The 13,806-nt window shown below is 43.7% G+C and overlaps 1 protein-coding gene across 1 annotated transcript in view; it reads right to left on the bottom strand.

Moving 5' to 3' along the window:
- T265_11784 (hypothetical protein) overlaps window positions 1-13,806 on the bottom strand; it is a gene marked incomplete at both ends in the record, with an annotated part of 56,478 nt that overhangs the window by 22,756 nt on the left and 19,916 nt on the right. Inside the window, one exon of the mRNA XM_009178544.1 lies at window positions 10,041-10,523. Within this exon, the coding sequence (XP_009176808.1) occupies window positions 10,041-10,523 (483 nt within the window). The remainder of the gene's footprint in view (window positions 1-10,040; window positions 10,524-13,806) is intronic.

Here is a 13,806-nt window from a genome sequence, read left to right as displayed (position 1 = left end):
ACGTAATGAGGAGGGAAAATGCGTCGGCCAATGTAGAAAGAATTCACAAGTTTTTCAGTCTGAGCATTTTTTCGGTCATTTAATTGATATTTGGCAGTTTAGGCGTGTTAGTCGCATTCTCCCTTCTACAGTAAAATCGGTATTTCAGAAGGAACCACCATTGCTTTCTGAATTACGAGCGCAAGCTCAACAATGATCAATTTTCAGGTGTCGTCAAGACATTTGAAAACCGAAGAAAAAGCACGTATGGAGGGATGCTTGATTTTATCTGATAAATTCCGCCCAACTACATTCTGATTTCAAGTTTACAATATTTCTTTTGTGTGAATATGATGTCTTCAGGTGTTTTCTATTACGGACGTTAAATAAGCCTTTCGGATATTCGGGAGGCATAGCTGTGGATTTGCTGCAAAGCACAGTAGTTTGAAATGTGCCCGTTTAAAAACTTGAATTCAATCCACGAAATAACGTCAAGGGTGGAAATAAGATGTCCATCTATAGCGTACATTAGTATTTGGCCTCAGTAGAGCTAATATTAATTCCAGTTGACAATGTTGTGGAATGTAGGTAGCTTGGGTGCGCTGTTTGGTTGTTGGTCTGTTCGCCGAGCTTGGCAGTTGGATTGCAAACGTTTCATCACCAATCAAGGTGACATCGTCAGTGCAGGGTTGAGTGGGCCAGTATCTGAAGAAGTCGTTTGCGATGCACCTTTCCCATTTACATGGGAGGTTCCAATGAGTTACTGCATATATTCCTCTACAGGAACAGTCCACTGTCACACATTTCCTCAAATGAATCTAGGGCCAATCAAGTCGGTTAACTTCTACTTTTCCACTTCTGTAACTAAAGGCTCCTTGATCTTGTGCACCGGTAAAGCATGGAAACTTCAACCATATCTCATCGAATGCCAGTCGGCACGAAATCAGCGTCTGTTGTCTATAAAACGTGGAATAGGTTTCCCGATTAGTTTTGTGCTACAGATTGACACACCTACAAGCTTAGTAACTAAAAACAACTTATACCTACTGTCCCATCCTCACATTTAAGACATCTTTGAAGGCTCGGATCATTCTCAGCTGGAAAACTCAGCCTTTTGCTGAAGCGTCCATGGCATAGAGGCAGCATCACATGCTTAACAAGCCTGTCTGACAGATCAGGCCAGTGGGCTCTCTCGCAACTAGCTTTTTGCGTTTTGCAATACCTCCAAGAAATTTTATGATAACCTAAAGCTGAACGGAATAACCAACACTCCCAATGACTAGCTCACTATAGGGGGCTAGGTAGAAACAAAACGTTAACCACTGGGGAGATTGTTTGGAAGCTCAGATGGGTTAGATAGTCGTTGGTGGATTTATTGAGTTGGGCAGGTCGATTGCAAACGTTTCCTCATCAATCAAGAAGACATCATCAGTGCACTGCTAGGTAGCGGAGTGGAGCCTAACGGTGCGTCCGTATTTGTGCTGTGTAGCGGTACGTGTGTGTTAGTATTCGTGCTGCAAGCTTCAGCTGATGTCCGATCACGAACGGGCGGTTCTACTGGTCATAGGTTCAAATTGGAAAACGCAAAAGTCTGGGCATGCAAAGGCACAAGACGAGAAAGTAAACTTTTGGAAGCATGGTTCACCACGACGGATGCAATCAACCAACATGCGTGTCGAGTTATGCATCACTGCGTGCAAATGATCAACCTGAAAACTCAAAGAGAGCCTATCAGTGGATTAACAAACCAAGAAGCCTGAAGCTTCTTCGAGTTACACCAGGGAACGTCACAAAGTAGAATCCAGAGAGGTCAAGGACAAGGGCCACTCGAACCATGACCAGTAAAAGACAGCAGGGGAGGTCAAGTTCGAAGGTCACATGGTCGCCGACCAATCAGGAAACAAGGTGCCAGATCAATAAAACTCTATAACCGAACAATTAGTACTGATCGGAGATCGGATCCAGCTGACAGCACGTATATTAACGCACATGCAGCGCTAAGCTCCACTCAGCTAACAGTGCACTGAAGCGGGTTGTTTACAAGCATACTGCTCAGCCAAGCGAACAAACCAACGACCGAAAGATGCAGTTCCATGGAGTCGAAATTCACACAGGGTGCGCGAGTAAATACGAGAAGGCCTATTACTACTAAACGCAACCCACTTTAAGGGCTTGTGTCAATGTACAATAGTGGTAACGCCCAAATCATCTGACGCACATCGTCCATTCGGACAAGAGTTTTGGCAACTCAACAACCGTTAGCACCATTTGCCTAAGAATTATGGAGCTGAAAATGAGTCATGAAGTTTTCATAAAGGAAACTACTCAGAAGGTTGCTGAAAACTCTTGGACAGTCCACGATCGGTTTCCCAGTTCTTGGGGCTCATCAGGTAGGCGCAGTCCCCGAGTTTCCGTCAATCTTATGTTCTACTTGAACCCAAATTGGACTGTTTTCGAGAAATATACTCATTTGCAAATCCATTTGGTTTTCACAAGAGACTCAAGTAAATCTCTCTCTACTCTCCACTCTGCTGAGGAGATGGCCCCAACTGACTAGTCTGGAAACGCCTAGTGGACAAATCAGCTTAAAGTAATGATAAATCCGCTCTAAATCAAACTTTAAAGCCGTTTCTGTGGCTAGTAGCCACTGCGAATAGACCGGAAGCTTCTTCGAGTTACACCAGGGAACGTCACAAAGTAGAATCCAGAGAGGTCAAGGACAAGGGCCACTCGAACCATGACCAGTAAAAGACAGCAGGGGAGGTCAAGTTCGAAGGTCACATGGTCGCCGACCAATCAGGAAACAAGGTGCCAGATCAATAAAACTCTATAACCGAACAATTAGTACTGATCGGAGATCGGATCCAGCTGACAGCACGTATATTAACGCACATGCAGCGCTAAGCTCCACTCAGCTAACAGTGCACTGAAGCGGGTTGTTTACAAGCATACTGCTCAGCCAAGCGAACAAACCAACGACCGAAAGATGCAGTTCCATGGAGTCGAAATTCACACAGGGTGCGCGAGTAAATACGAGAAGGCCTATTACTACTAAACGCAACCCACTTTAAGGGCTTGTGTCAATGTACAATAGTGGTAACGCCCAAATCATCTGACGCACATCGTCCATTCGGACAAGAGTTTTGGCAACTCAACAACCGTTAGCACCATTTGCCCAAGAATTATGGAGCTGAAAATGAGTCATGAAGTTTTCATAAAGGAAACTACTCAGAAGGTTGCTGAAAACTCTTGGACAGTCCACGATCGGTTTCCCAGTTCTTGGGGCTCATCAGGTAGGCGCAGTCCCCGAGTTTCCGTCAATCTTATGTTCTACTTGAACCCAAATTGGACTGTTTTCGAGAAATATACTCATTTGCAAATCCATTTGGTTTTCACAAGAGACTCAAGTAAATCTCTCTCTACTCTCCACTCTGCTGAGGAGATGGCCCCAACTGACTAGTCTGGAAACGCCTAGTGGACAAATCAGCTTAAAGTAATGATAAATCCGCTCTAAATCAAACTTTAAAGCCGTTTCTGTGGCTAGTAGCCACTGCGAATAGACCGGCACGTCTGGACATTACAACTAGAACTGACATTTTGGTCAGTACTGCTCCCCCATCCTCTCCGTCTGCTCCAAGATGACGAATGTCAGCAGAACGTCTGATGGGTAATTATTACCACAAACTCCAGCTCTTTTCGAACACAGCACCAGCAGCCATAATCTGGAGTACCAATAGATTGTGGACAAGCACACAAAATAAATTCTCTCTATTGTGTTGCGCACAGTCCAAAGCACACGAAAGGCCAGACACAGATGTTCCACCTGACTTCGCGTCCCAAGACCACCCACAAAAACGTGCCGGTTACAAGCCAGAGTAAAACTATCGGGTAATCGCTGATCAAGGTCCCGGGCTTCTGCTAGTGTTCCAGCGAACTGTGACCACCCACAGCTAGGGATGCACGTGTACATTATTCTCACACTGCACATCGACAGGCGCTGACAACCCATTAAAGAATACAGCGTGAAAGTTGTTCGGATGGCAACGGAAATAGATTTAGACGGTAATCAACTAATTGTTTTGGTTGGCCATTCGCTCGGACGCTGACTAGTCAATGTATGAAGTGATTTCAGTGTTTGATTGAATCGGAAATTGTCTGGCACTTCCCATCTAGGTGGTCCGGTGAGGTGAGGGAGAGAAGTGGTCTGTGGGTGAACGCAAGTCACTCGGAAAGTGTGCCCCACGGAATCGGAGAGATCGAGAGACATTCGACTTTCCAAATGTGGGCAGGCGAATCGTGAATTTCACCCGCCGTGGACATAAACAGACCGGATGCACTCAACCAACCCTCAAGTGAATGGGGAATGACAGATCGGAATAAGCGATCTACCAAACAGTCGGTCTGCCAATCAGTGGAAAGAGATGCGCCAGAAAGTTAGGGCGTGGCTGAGCACAAGGTTCGCCTTGGTATGAGGCTGTCGCGTAGACTGGGGAGGATGAATAATGAGGTGGACTGATGGGCGTTGGGGGTTGAGAGAACTCATGCGAAGCGAATGGACGAAGTTAAGGAAGGGAAGAACTGAACCTCCTTACATAACTGGAAGTGCACATTAACCGTTTAGAGTAGGAAACTTGTCTGTCAGTTAGTGTAGGTTGTGAGTGTGTGGACAAGGAGCTATTAGTGTCACCCATCTGAAGAGTTGAATTATTTCCTCAGGAAAATACTTTTTGTATTTCCCAACAAGGACCCTACGTCTAGTAGACAACCTCATGTTTTGGAACCTCGATCTACGTCACCATTTTGACACTGAAAGCAAGCACCAATCTATGACAGTTCTATTTAGTTCGTTGTCTATTCCTGTTGACCAGCTGTGTTCACCGGATCCCTTTGATAAAATGAAAACCTTTTTGGAATGCAATCCGCGGTCTAAGTGCGCATAATGCACAAACTAAGTGGTTGCAACCTACTTGGAGGAACGTATTCATTCATATTTGTTAAGCACTGTTCAGTTTAACCCAATGGTGCTAGTGATATTCGCTGATAATCTTGCTTCCATGACTACTAGACCCTATCCACTCTTTCGCCTCACTGTTACTGTTGACATTGCATTTTGTTCAGACGTTTTGACAATTAAAAATAATCATATCACAATAGGGATTTGCTAGTGAAGGGAATTCTGATAGTTAGGGTTCGTTGGGATCGTTGCTGTACTGAGTAATTTGGTTTCAAACATTTTGTCACCAAACGAGGTGACATCGCCAGTCTGCAGTGAATTAGCCGCGAGTCGTAATGCAACAAGGCCCTGTGGAGTGGGCGTTTCGAGATTCATCTGGTCATGTCATCTATTATCTTAAGATCTATACAGGCAGACCTCTGAAAACGACGGGTCGTGCCTTCTCCTGTCATACATACTTGGGTCTGTCAAGGTAGCCGTGGTGACGGCTGTGAGAGCCGTTTAAAGAAACATCCCACTGGTCAGATGAATGTCTGGTTCAGTCATGGTGGTACAGTGCGATATGTGAACCGATTCATTGGCCATGTTATCACTGTAAAGTCCAAGTGCATTTTTTAAAGAAGTTTGAATTTTAGGCACAAGTGCCTTTTCAGATCCGAGAGGCAACAGTCTTAAACTCGCGAAATTTCCCTAAAATCTGTTTTTTATTAGTTGACCTGCAACAACATTGATATTATTAAAGTTTGCGTACAGGTTGTAAGAGTGATCCAGACTTTCTAAAACTAACCGGCTCAGCTATGCATAGAGAAACGATTTTTCGGCTTGGAACTTCAACCAGGTATGTGTAAGCCGATAGGCCGTAGCCAAATAGTCAGAATCATCCAGGACCTTTCCGTCCGACCGGTGCTGAACTAGCTGGCTACTTCTGTTTCGGTTCTGAACCGCCCATCGAACCATCGACACTGCACATCGACACTACCACATGTTGCGACTCTGCTTACCCGAGCTGAACCCATTAACAGGCTCTGTCATGGTTTGCCTTGACGGTTTCAATAGAATGTTCAGGACCAGTACTTGTGATACAAGCGGGGAAACCTGGTGTTTCCAAGGTTTTGTGAAGTGCAAACAACACAACCTGGAGCGGTAGCAAAATACTAGCGCTGTATTGGTACGACAAGCAAAAACACTGCCAGTGGAATTCTACATCGTTACCCGAGTCGAAGACATATTTCACGGACATAACCATCAATGCACGTCTCTCGCGGACCCGGTGACTGTACTGTGGTTGACCGTTTCAGACTTCCTATAGATCTTTTACTCAAGCTCTTCCCTGTTGCCGGCCGCGAAATGTATATAAAAAGGAAATGTGTCGTCCTAAATGGAAGTATCTAGGTGAAACAGCCTCTGATGAAAGCGATCCCGGATTTGTGGACCACGATGTAGGTTTGTCAAAAGGTGTTCATTGGGTTCAGTAGAAAACATGGTATAGGGAAAACACTCCGTTAACCATGCTTATATCAGACCCACATCAAGTGTACAGGACCATGCTTTCTCATACATCCACTAACAATGACAGAATGGTGCGGTTTTTTATCAGAAGGCTCTCAAGTGCATCACTAAATAAGAAGAGAATGACGTTGGACCAATGAAAAATACACGGGTGCAACAAAATTGTAGAACCAGCTCAGTCTTGTCGGAGTAGCGTCCAATGATCCATCGGTCAGGTCAGTTTGAAACCCATAAAGAACACTTTAAGTTGCCTTAGATTTGAGGACACAGGACATTTTAGCCAGCGATTTCTTATGCCCATTCTACAGAAACCATCGGTTTAGTTTCAAAATTACAGGCCTTTTAAACTTGTACACTCTGTGTGACCGATGCTTTCTAAGTCTGGATATGATCTCCACCGTTGGTCAGTGAGTTAGACGGTTCAATAGCTTCTTTTGACGGAATAGAAGCAGTCACTTGGCGAGTTCAAAAGTTTGAATCGCCGCCCTGATGAAATATCTGGTCTTTTTGTTCACACCCGAGGGAGGTAGTAATACCTGACCAGGTACTCACATTTGATTATCCAATTACTAAATATTACATGTGGTACCTGCACCAGTCATTACTTATTCACCACTTTTGTAGCCTGCGACCAAAACCAGAAACCTTTGGTGACGGTAGAATTGTGTAGGAATGTGACGCTTTCTTGATTTGGATCCGTTTGCGAAAGCCTTTCTCTGAACAATGGATGATGGCGTAGCTTCTCTGTTGATGATGTGTGACACAATTGATTTCAGTACATGCGATAATGAACATGAGCCAACTTCCTTATTTTGGTGCCCTCTTAATGATTTCATCCTATATCACTTATCTAAGCCCGAATGGCCTCGCTGGAATCAAGTCTTGTTTCCACTGCTATCAATGCCCACGACCCTGTAACGCACATCTAGACAGTCATAATTATCGACCGTCGGACAAAGATGTTTTTTCGTAATATCTTCCAAAGACCCGCTCAGAACATGCTTCGGTAGTAATATTCTGAAGAACTGCATATCAGTGGACAGGGACTTATGCAAAGCTTTTGAAAAGTCAATTTGTTTTTCTGCGAATTCTCAGCATTAAAGTAGTATATCTGAGGTGTATTCCCCACGTGGATAGAAAACCCACATGTATTTTGCGGTAGGGCTACGATTTCTCGCCCCTTGGGGACTATACTGATAGTTTACCAGTGTGTTATTGTTGATCATGAAGTTTGCCAGTTTCCTCAAACTTGTCTTCAAGATAAGCCAAAAGATTTCAGTACTAAATCAAACTCGAGCCGGGATGATGAATACCGTCTATTCTGCTGTCAAATTTCCGCAACCGAAAGTGAAATTTATGAAAATATGCAGCAGGTCCCATTGGATTGTCGAATTTATGATGTTTTGATGTAAAGAAAATAAGTAGAAATGCATTAGTTCCGACATACTAGTGTTTTGGGTATATCTACTCATATCAAAGTAGGCTACACCATGGTATTGGTCGTTTTCTTGACAGAAAACTCAACTCATAAGGTTTCTGAAAATCCTCTGACAGCCCACTTCGTTCTTCTTAGTATTCAAAGGTGGGCGCAGAGTCCAACTTCCCATTAACCTTATGTTCCGCTTGTAAATCTAATAGCGTGCAACAGGTGAAATGCGCTCATTGGCCGGGAGACTCACCGGAATCTCTCGTTATGGTGTTCTCCATAAACAGGAGGTTCTGCCGGGATTCAGTCGAGCCCCCCTATTAATACCGCAATAATTTGCAACTGAGCGTGCATCGCCTATGGTATTGGTTATGCATTTTTCTGAAGGACTGTGCTTGTAGATGCCTAAATTGTGTTGTCTTTCTAATGGAAAGGAGTGTGTCCACCAGGCCGGACACATCAAACGGACATGGATGATTTGGCTCATTAGAAGTGCTTCCATAAGTGACATTTGCATCGTGGTTCGGGTATAGATAGAGTGTATAGAGCTAGAGTGTTTAGCCCACTGAAAATGTTCCGGATCACTAAATTCTGTGTATTTAGAAGTTGTCCTCCCCACAGTGTCTGACACAAGTGCCTTCACATATACCTCAACACAAAAGTAAACTTTTCGTAGGGGCTGTTTATTGAATCAGTCGAAATCCATCAAGTCTACGCGCAAATCCCTGCTTGGACGTGCAGTGTAGTCTCAAGTAAATAGCAATAGTCAACGTTACGTGAGAAAAAATATATATAAAGCAATAGAGGGGCACGACGTTTGGAAAGCGTTTGATCTATTTGACTTTTAGGCACTTGCCAGTGTAATTCCAAAATGGATGCCACCCGTCTCCAGACGGCCAAAACCAGTCATGGATTCAAAGTTCAGTGTAGTCGTGTGGTTTTTCTGAGTATTTCTTTCGACTTTTCATCTACTTTGCAACCCATGGAAGTTAAACTTCTTTGTGTAGATGCATTTATGTGTGCTACTCTACCTGCAGAATTTGAGTAACATGAAATATAGACTATGCAAGGGTTTGGTGGGAATGATTGTAGCTTACTTCATTTAAATGAAGACTGGTATGTTCATGGACCTTGAAAATTTTGCTACGAATCACTCCTTAACAATCGAGTTGGTGCGTCCATAGGTAGATGGATTTACGTAAACTACACACCGCTACACCATTACTCTGATTGGTAAAACAGTCCGCAAAATATTGCCAGGGAATACTTGCAGGCCTTTGTCCCTAAGCGTTCCCCACTTCGTGATAGTTCAGCGGCTATTGAGAAGTCAGCCAGTTCAAGGAGCAGCCTATCCCCAGACATGACAGTCAGAACTACCAATGTTTGAGGAAACCGGAAAAGCGAATCCGAATCCGAATCTATGGTTCTTTTGTTATTCTTTATCAATATCCCGCCATTCACAGATCGGGCTAAGTCGTATGCCAGATGGCAATTATTTATCCGGTGCGTGCTATGCTTTGGATGTGTCTTAACCAACCAGGCACGTCTTGTAAACATGAATAGTTCGAGTACGGACGGTTCACTCGCACAATCAGTGGTATGGGGAACATATCCACTTCCAAGCACGTTAGGACCCCTATCGTGGGAAACGGAAAAAGCTGTTGATCACTGACCAAGCGATTCTTCGTTTGCTTGATCCATTCGTCGATTTCTCGCGGACGTCAAAAAGTTCCATAGTCACAAGAAATAGCACCAGCGAAATCCGTACACAAACGGAAGGTAGTAAGATTTCATGCTCAAAAAGACCTGTTCCCACAGCAATGGTGAGGTTTCTCTTAACATCCATAGTGCCCAACAAGGTCTAATACCTGTTGTGCAGTGCACAGAAATTGATGATCGATCTAATCAACATGAGGCAGAGGTCGACATCGATAGGTAAGGTTCTTTGGTGTAATAGACTTTGTCCCTGGCATGCAGTCAGCAGAGGAATTCTAGTGCTCACAAGCCACAGAATGGATTGACTCTTCGTCTTGTGCAGACATTCACCTAGAATGTGTAAAATCCGTAAGTTGTTTCGGGATTTAGATACGCCAAAACCACACACAACGGAAAAAAAGGAAAAAGAGGGGCCAGCGCCGATGATGCCGTTCTGGCGACCACTGACAGACTCACCCGAGTGCAAGAAGCACAATCCTTGGGTTATGCTCATTGCCAGACGCATAACAATTGTGAGCATCAATTCATCAGTTGCGGTCAAAAGTGGCCCAGATCGACTTCCGTCCCTTCGAACGAGTCGGTACACTCGTTGCACACTTTCAGACGCATCATTTTCTTCACTACTGTGATCGGTGGAATAGGAAATCCAATGATTCTGGTTCATCAAATCCTTTAGTGTGCCCCAGTGGTGTAGTTCTCCTATAAGCATGGCGCATAAAGTGGGGGTTTTGAAAATCGATTGCACAGCTGCGGCCTCCAAAGCAGCCTTATGGGAGTCCTGTGGGTAGCAAACCCAGTCTGCCGCAATCAATCCTTGAACGCTCTGATGCCTCAACAGCATGGAGCGGTACGCATTTGTGGTTCGACGCCAAACACTTTGTGCTAAGCGATCGCTGGAATGGAACACTTTCGCCAAAATTGGCTCGCCACGCCAAGTACCTGGAACAATAAATGCAAATACAAGCCGTCTTAGTTACAGTCACTATACAAATAAGCTATGCAATATTACGCGAGGACCCTGTTTTGTCGAACAAAACTACATAAGTTTGACACCAACACATAAAACGTGTTCATGTAACATGAACAAAACTTCATGTTAGCGACGAACTTCATCTCCTGAAAATTCCCTAAAGACATACAATCGAAGAAAGTACGAAAAATGACGGACAAAACATTTATGTGGTCAGCTTCATGCATGATATCAGTTGGGTCGCTAAGTGTTGTAAGGCTATCAATAAAAGTCATTGAGATCAGAATTTTTTTCGAGAAAGGTCCCGATATGCACTGTTTTATCTGGATATGTGTTTCCACTGGACGCTGAAAAATTAGCAACAGCCTAATTCTTGTTAAGGCTTACAAGGCAGATCATGGCGACTCAAAAACCAGCACGATCATATCACTGGCAGTGATTGAAATATGGCTTTTGACATTAATACAAGAACGTCAAAGACGATGTTTAAGCACCTGTGCCTTTTTAGACATGAATGTTAGCCTTTGTAAACTTGTTGACTTTACCTGGTTTCTGTGGGCTGTCCGAATTTTAATAATGGTCCTTAGTTACTTGACTTTTAAAAACACTATTATCTTGAAATTCTGTGCGATAACTGAGCGGAAAAGATGATGGGATGTAAATATCCCCTAATCATCGGTGGACGAAACTGTGGCAGCTACAACCACTGTACGACAAGTACGCTGACAATGATGATGTTGGTGAAATACCAGGGAGATTTCGTTTAGACATCAAAGCGCATCAGAATTACGTTCAAATCATACAATGACCGAGACACAACCTGATGCACCGTAGCGAATTGGCCGAGACAAGACAGGTCTTCGACCACGTGATCAGGATTGCCTTAGTTGGTTGCTACCGTTTTGTTTCTGAAGCCTCCATCAACCCCTGCATCCTAAACGCCATTCTCTTCTGTAGCACACCCAAAACGCTATCCATTTTCATTGATCCCGAAATGCATGTAGGCAATCTTTTTGTCACAAACTTAGGCTCTTCAGATTCAGGGCTGAATCAGCAGCTCGAGGCTTTCCATGGGTGTAGGTAATATTGAGTAATGTGTTGACCTGTATGTGGAGTATGAGCACGACAGTTAAATGGAAGGTATAACCACCCCGCCGTCAACTCTGATGACTAGGAAAGAGTGCATTGGAACGTACTTGAGCTAATAAATCACTGTACAGTCTGGTCTGGATGTCATAATTCAATATAAGATATCCACCTGCCCGCAAGCTAGTATTTTTAATATTCAAACAGTTCAAGTATCCCCGGAGAATTGCTGTCCAAATCAGACGCAAAAAGAGAGCCAGATGAGTTAAAATCAAGCCCAAAACGAAACAGCGGTTACGCATTTATGGTGAATCAGAAGAGCAAGCCGTTTGAATTGTTTCGGCCCGCGGGCATTTTTCAAAGCCTACTCTCATTAACATTTACAGTCGTGAGCGACTTCAGGAATCGGCGCGGAGCATTATCTAATGCATTCAGTATATTTTATGTGCGGTGGCTTTAAAAAGTTATTTAATGGTTTTGTTTTGATTTACACGAAAACTAAGGCAAACCAAGAATGGTTTGACTCATTTCTGCACTCTTTATACCGCAGATGTTTAACCCTGTATTCAATTCAAGACCCTACACCCACAGTGTACATCAGTAGCAGTACTCTTATGAGTTATGGGTCGGTAAATAGGGATATGTGAAGCTTCATAGAATAGTTTAAAAGGCTACCCTATAATCGCTGCAAATTTTTCATACTAGGACAGATTCTGGTAGCCACTTACACATAGCATATTTTTCTAGGGGGCTGGCTATAAAGTTCGAGACCGATATCATAGAATTCGCATTTAAGGTAGGAATGAAAAAGTCGGCAACGACTAACAAAGTTTATTTCTTCCTGCACGGCCGTTGCATCTAGAAGTAACCTGAAAACCCAGGAAATCCGATGCCGGAATCAGAGGCTTATCCTTCTACCATATGTACGGTTGACTAGACACGAGCTTATTGTTCACTCTGGATAGAATAAACTATTTCAAGACAACTTGTCACCTGGAATCGCGCCTCTCCGCTCTATCAAAACCAGGCCACATACAAGCCTAGCTCTGTATGTCGCCATAATCCTTTCTCTGGTACATCACTCTACTGTCCATATCACGTTATCTTGAGACAATGCCATCCTCTGACGTCACTGAACCAGACAATCATGTGATCAGTGCGACGTTGTTTTTCAGATAGCGATGGCAGCTCGGTCACGGAGGTGGTTCGTGGTCAGCAAAACTGGATGAATGTCAAACCGACGTAGCAAACTGTTTGTTGCTTTACCCAAACATAAGTAAAACATGTAAATTAATAAATATTAGCCATATGGTAGCAACGTTTTAGTGCTAATGAAATATTTTCTTTGATGAGGGCATCTAATTACTCAGTCGCCAGATAGCTAAAACTGACCGACAAACATGGCTTTCTTGCCAATGTTGCAAACTTACGTCCATCGATATATTTTATTCTAGATGTAATACACTACTCATAAGGTTGCTGAGAGCTCTTCGACAGCCCACGACAGGTTTGGGTCTTTTTTTGGGCTCGTCGGAGAATACAACTGGCAGAGAGAATCCAACAGAGAATTTCTGGCTGGCATCTCTTTAGGCAAATGTGTATCCAAAAGCGCATCAGTGCATACATTTGCATTACAGTATCCTACTACGAGAACGCACACCTTAGCTGTGCGGGTGAACAAAAAATGTAGCCCTTGTCTTCATGAAAAGACAGCTTGAAATCACATGCCTTTAACTCGAGCTCACGACACAGTCAATCGCTTCGGTCAGAACACAAAAACACCGAAGCCTTCTTTTTCCTGAATTGTGAGTTTCATATACTTGCATCTTTGCAAATTCGAGCTTTAACTGTTCTATGCATGCGAGGCAACTAGTCCTCTGGCATGCAGAGCACAGAGTAACCTATGAATCGTGAGTAAATCGTTCATCGAGGGAAAGTTTTTCCTCCTAAAACTGTCTGGCGTATCTCAGACGTCCTAGTCCGATGTTCCCATTAAACCCGACCAATGCTTCGGAGACGCCGCTGGTCAAACTTTGATAGCTTTTGTACGTCCTCTTCCCGTAGAGGTCACGTCTCTGATCTATAAAGCAGTATTATTCATAATAACTTTGCGATGTGTGATTCGCCGTTGACAGACAAACTGAAGTACCCTCTGTACCATTCGTG

This window comes from Opisthorchis viverrini (genome assembly GCF_000715545.1).
Source record: "Opisthorchis viverrini unplaced genomic scaffold opera_v5_579, whole genome shotgun sequence".
Taxonomy (NCBI): domain Eukaryota; kingdom Metazoa; phylum Platyhelminthes; class Trematoda; order Opisthorchiida; family Opisthorchiidae; genus Opisthorchis; species Opisthorchis viverrini.
This window is presented reverse-complemented; position numbering and strand designations above follow the sequence as displayed.